General features: G+C 38.5%; 2 protein-coding genes across 2 annotated transcripts; one reads left to right on the top strand and one right to left on the bottom strand.

Annotated features, from left to right (window-relative positions):
- Positions 1-1,355: 1,355 nt before the first annotated feature.
- On the bottom strand, positions 1,356-3,108 carry LOC122360004 (peptidyl-prolyl cis-trans isomerase FKBP14-like). Its single transcript, XM_043260271.1, has 4 exons — positions 2,772-3,108; positions 2,214-2,365; positions 1,950-2,077; positions 1,356-1,797 (listed from the first exon to the last, which is right to left on the bottom strand). The coding sequence occupies exons 1-4, from the start codon at positions 2,966-2,968 to the stop codon at positions 1,639-1,641; spliced, it is 636 nt and encodes a 211-aa protein (XP_043116206.1). The 5' UTR covers positions 2,969-3,108; the 3' UTR covers positions 1,356-1,638.
- Positions 3,109-3,792: 684 nt separating this feature from the next.
- LOC122360747 (pleckstrin homology domain-containing family A member 8-like) lies at positions 3,793-5,460 on the top strand. Its single transcript, XM_043261587.1, has 3 exons — positions 3,793-3,952; positions 4,292-4,408; positions 5,183-5,460. The coding sequence occupies exons 1-3, from the start codon at positions 3,913-3,915 to the stop codon at positions 5,443-5,445; spliced, it is 420 nt and encodes a 139-aa protein (XP_043117522.1). The 5' UTR covers positions 3,793-3,912; the 3' UTR covers positions 5,446-5,460.
- Positions 5,461-5,764: the final 304 nt, after the last annotated feature.

Below are 5,764 nucleotides of genomic sequence, written 5' to 3'. Positions count from 1 at the left end.
ATATAAAAAATTAAAATATATAAACTTAATGCATTTTCAGTGGAAATTGATGAATTAGAATGGCAGACAGATACTCCTGGTGGAAAAACCTGACTGGAAAAAACAAGAACCATTTTAAAGAAACCCAGCAGGAATTTGGAAATTCGACGTCGGTGAAACAAACTGGCAGCGACAACAAGAACGGCAATCTGATCAGCGACGAGACGTACGACGACTCTCAGCTGGAGCCTTCCTTCAACGAGCACACGTGCCGGAGACATTTGACAGTTTCGCGGTCTGGCCGTTTTAAGGAGAAACGAAGAGTGCGGGTCACCATGCCCGAGAACAACTTTTATGACAAAAACGTGGCTGCGGCAAAGTAGCCGAGCCGTTTACGTAAACGAAGCCGTTTACGCCGCAAGCGCGCGACGCGTCTTCTGGAATCGTGGAGGGAATCTTGAGAAGTCCGTCCGTCCGTCAAGATTTTGATTGTGTCTGGTTGCGTCGTGCGCTTGCAGTGTTAGAGAGGATGTTACGAAGAAATGCATCATTCGGTGGCGCCGAGTTTCAGCGATTGACTCTAACGACACCTGGGATTTGCCTCTGCTGATCAAAGGATCTTAGAGACGAGATTCATATGAATTTTTCAGTTATTTGCCTACAAAAAGGAAGACATTTTCCTCTGTAGATGCAAGTAGCGAGCCTATTTATTGTTTGGCAATTCCCAGAAAAGTCTCTTATTTATTAAAAAAAGGGATTTTTTTTTTTTAAAGGAAACTTATTTTTAGATGAAGGACATCCAAGATATGATGTAAATTTTACCTTCTCAGTTCTGTTTGGGGGACGGTTTGGTTTTATTTACATTGCCTGCTAAATGTTGCTGCGTGGTTTCGAGGTTTTATCTAAAATGATTTGAGATCTACAGGAGCAAACTAAAATGAAAATGTAAACATACGCACATTTTACAACAGTTTATGTAACCGTGTATGTCATAGTATGAATGGAATGCTGTTGAGTGTGACTCAATGTATGATGTTGTATGCAAAATATAATAGGCCCTACACACCACACCGTAGTCATCTGCATTATGTAGGTGTGTGATGATGACTATGCCATCTGTCAATGAAAGGCTACATTTTAACTCAGCGTCTAATCGTTTTGAATAATTTTGCCTATTAATAATACAACAGAAGAGCTCCCTCTAGTGATGGTGTATCAAATTACAACGTCAAAAGTGATGAGCAGCACAAAACCGATAAACTTTATTCACAAGTGAGACACTCACAGGAAGACAAATCGACACAGACATGTTCTACATATTGTAAACATTATAGCAAAATTCATCTGGAAAAAGTGACACACATACTACAAAAAAAAAAAAAAATCAACACTGAAATGTTCTGAAATATTGAATGTTTCTACCCACAGACACTTTGGGAGCAAACATTCCCTTTGAGCAAAATTCAACACTTTGCAATTGAAGGTGTCTTCGAATACATAAAAATATATAAAAGTTCAGTCATACCACCACACACCAGTGTATAAAATAATAATAATAAAGACATGATCTGTAGATAACCGAAAACCTGTTTAGAACTACTGAAACTGGAATTTCTCTGAAGGCAAACACTGATGCTGTTATGTAGGAGTGTGAAGTATTTATAGCTCATCGTGTTTGTAGGTGAACTCCCGGGCTGATATAAATCCATCATTATCTTCATCTTCTTTTTGGAAGATGTCCTCAACCATTACTTCATGATGGGTGTCATTGGCAGCATATCCATGCTTTTCAAACTCTTTACGCAGGTATTCTTTCACCTAAAACAGAAAGGTGTTCAGAATAACACTGATAACTCCCTGAAATGTATCGGAGGCATTGATGGTTCCATTAAGAGCGTTCACGCAACCATTCGATTGCGCAAGACGTTCTTTAGAATGCTCTTTAGACAAGGAAAAATGTTTCGACATACCTCCGCTTTGGAAAGTTTCCAGTCATCATTGAGGTCCATTTCCTGAAAAGACTCGTGTGATCTAGGCCCATTTCGGATCTCGACGATCTCAATGTCAAAGATCAGGGTGCTTTCTGGAGGGATTTTACCTGTGAACAGCATAGCCATTGTCAGTACAGACAAGTTATAATTTGTATGGAGTATTTTTAGACAGACATCAATGAGACAATCAATAGCGGAGAAAACCAAAGTTCCTCAAATGTCTTATGCATCTTGCTGGCACACCTTTGCCCTCTTTGCCATATGCAAGAGTTGGAGGGACGGTCAGTTTCCTCTTCTCCCCCGCACACATGCCTTGAAGACCCTTGTCCCAACCCTTGATCACCTCGCTGATCCCCAACGTGAACCAAACAGGGTTTTTGTCTCCATGATGGCGGCTGACAATAATAAGACATGTGCATTAGTATTAAAGGCTAGAGACAATGCACACTCTGTTGGAAAACCAAGCTTGAGTTGTTCGCTGTTATGGAACATACGGTTTAAGATGGTCACTCGCTGGTCCAAATTAAACTTAGCAACACACCAACTAACAGCTAACGTGGTCACGCTGGTTTTTAGATCAAGGCATCTGACCAGCAAATGATCGCTCTGGTCAGAAACCAGAAACATAACTGTTAAACTTAAAAAAAAAAAATGTATTCAGCAACAATAAACACATTCTGACATGAACAAATGCATTCTCATTGCAAAAGGGCAGGGTTCGGTTAAATAAAAACTGTTCTTGAAGTGTGTAGTCTTATTTGTAGTGTATGAACATGCATTAAATGGTTCATTAGATGTCACCTGGAATGAAACATTGTGCCATTACTCTCCAGAAAGCCATCGTAGTGAACCAGAAGAATATCTCCGTATTTGGATTTACGATGACAAAGGAAAGGTTTGTATAGAACTTCTATTTTCACCTCTGGCTCCGGAAGTTTTGCTCCATGCAAGTAAAAGAAAAATGCAGAAAAAATGCATGTCCACAACTCCGGAATCATCTTGATGTGGAGAACAGTTTAACACTCTCCAACCGCTGAACTAATGTTTCATGCACAACAGAGTTCTCATAAAACTTCCCAAACTACAAGTTGCGCCGCCGCGACTACGTGGCAAGAGAAATTTCTACGGGAGTCTGTCCTAAACCAGGGAACGAGTCGGTGAACGAGTCGCTTTTTTGATTCGACTCTTTTGAAACTGTTCAAAAACTTTTAAACGAGCGTTTCAGACTGTTCGGCGTTCAACAGAAATGTGTAAACTGCAGAAATATCACAATTGCAGCTTTGAAAATAATACATAAAAATAAACGGCAGAAATGTTAAATGTATTGGATGGGTTTATGACTGCATCACATATTAAAATATATGAAATTATTACATCACAGCTGCAACAAAACGTAATAATACATTTACCAACCCCTTCAGCTCTGCAGCATTTTGGGGATTTTTACTGATTTTTGCAAAGAATGCAATATGCCGAGTTGAGAAAGACTCGCATTGTTCTTTTGAAACAAATTGTTCGAAAGAACCGACTCACTCACACTCCCCCCCAGATTCCCAGCGTAAACGTTGCCGCCCTAAAATAAAACATTGAATTATTACGGGTCAGATTTTTTGGGGAACACGCCTTAATTACCAACAACTGATTTTCATTGGACATTACACGCATAGTCTCAGCACAACCACGCCCATCTATTCACAACATATCCAATGAGAGCTTCGCTAAACGAAAATCCCACAGACGTCACGTACGTGGGCCGATCTCGCCGCGATCACATGGACTGCTATTCTCGAAGCGTTTGCGCCAGTCGTTTGCGTAATCTCAATTCCAAGCGTCTTTCGTATGTAGTTGTCGTAGTTAGGAATTATCTCGAGTTTCTCAAAGAGGCTGTGTTGGGCTCAGTCTTGCCACGACTAAGTAATGAATTGTCAAGAGAAGGTCTATCATGGAGGGAGTTCTCTATAAATGGACCAACTATATTAGCGGTATGTATATAGTGATAGTTAAAAGTTATATGGCGTAAATCAGGGAAGTCTGTAAAGCGGTTAGCCTCTTTGCTAGCTCAAGTAACGTTAACGTTAGTCTATAAATTAAGTTAAGCCATCATCCTCTTTAGCTCTTTGTGTCGGTGTTTTTCTCCAGAAAAGTTTGTTTTGGTCTTAATATTATGCGTTATTCTGTTTCGTTCACTCGGAGCAGTTAAAAGCCTCCACTTGACTGGAAGAACAAGTCAAACCGTGTTATGTTCATGGATCTCAGACGTCATCGAATACATGTGTCAGTTACAGTGAAAATGTCATAATTGCTTTGTTGTTTCTTTGAAGGTTGGCAGCCTCGTTGGTTTGTTCTCGAGGGAGGCACTCTCTCCTACTATGACTCTCAAGAAGACGCATGGAAAGGATGCAAGGGCAGCATCAAAATATCTGTGTGTGAAATACAGGGTGAGGAAATGTTTATGCCTAACTTGGGAAGGAAACCTAATAAGCATTACATCACAAACAGCTATTCGTTTTATGCTTCAGGATATAACACGTCCGTACTCAAGTGGATGTTTCTTCATCTTAATGTCCCAGGGTCTTGCTTTGATTAAAACTAACCTTCAGCTGTTTTTGTTTAATGACTTTTGCATTAAAGCTGTCTTGGGATCTTTTTTTTTTTTTGTATTATTATGCCTTCAGAATTAGTTTTTTTTGCCATTTTGAATGTCATTTTATTGTTGTCCTAGACCAAGACTATAATTTTAATTATTAAAAAAATTATCATGAAAGTAAGATTCATTGCATATTTGTATATGTAAACACTTACTGAAACATGATTTATAATTGTTCCCACTACAACAACAGCGTTCTAATAATTTCGAGACTATATTCAGGATCAATACAGTGCTTAATAAGAAGCCTTATGAAAACAAGGAGAAACAAGCAATTTATTTATTTATTTTTTAAAGTACATTGCAATCATTTCCACAATACAATCTTAACAAACATGCTTCATTTGAGATGGGATGATAATGAAACTGTTGTCCAATCATTGCTTTACTTAATAAAATATGAAAAAAGTGCAGAACTGTATTTTCACTGATGAGTGAGCGTGTGAAGAAACTTTTTTTTTGTAACAGAGCCAAAAGAGTGAAAGAAACACCCAAAAACTGTATATATTGACAGATCTTACGCTTTGCTTATCCCTCTTCTTTGTCCTCCCTCTCTCCATTTTAGTTCACCCATCAGATTTTACAAGGGTTGATCTGATCATTCCAGGAGAACAATACTTTTATCTCAGGGCTATTAATGCAGCAGAGAGGCAGAAATGGCTTGTGGCGTTGGGGACTGCCAAAGCCTGCCTCACAGACAACCGAACCAAGAGAGAGAAAGGTGAGTGTTGTATTTCTGCTGTAATAGACAAGATATTCTATGTAGATCATCTAGCTTGTGTTAATATGACCGTGAAATATGATAATGTAATATACACTACTGTTTAGGTTGGCAGTTTGCAGTCAGTTTTTTTTTCTTTCTGGTCAATCAGGCTGCAGTTATTTAATCAAAAATGCACTAAAACTTAAAAATCTGAAACTTTCACAAAAATCATTTCAGTCTTCGTTGTCACACGATATGCTGTTTTAGTGCTCGAGAAACAATTCCTATGATTCTCAGTGTTAAAATGGTTAAAAAAAAAAAATAACGGCATTTATTCTAAATATAATTTTTTTGTAACAGTGAAAGTGTCTTTTTCGGCAATTTTGTTAGATTGCATTCCCGGTGAATAAAAGTATTCATTTGCTAAATGCAATTTTAAAGAGT

Source organism: Puntigrus tetrazona, chromosome 16, assembly GCF_018831695.1.
Source record: "Puntigrus tetrazona isolate hp1 chromosome 16, ASM1883169v1, whole genome shotgun sequence".
NCBI classification, from domain to species: domain Eukaryota; kingdom Metazoa; phylum Chordata; class Actinopteri; order Cypriniformes; family Cyprinidae; genus Puntigrus; species Puntigrus tetrazona.
Note: the sequence above shows the minus strand (reverse complement) of the source record. Positions and strands in the feature narration are given on the sequence as shown.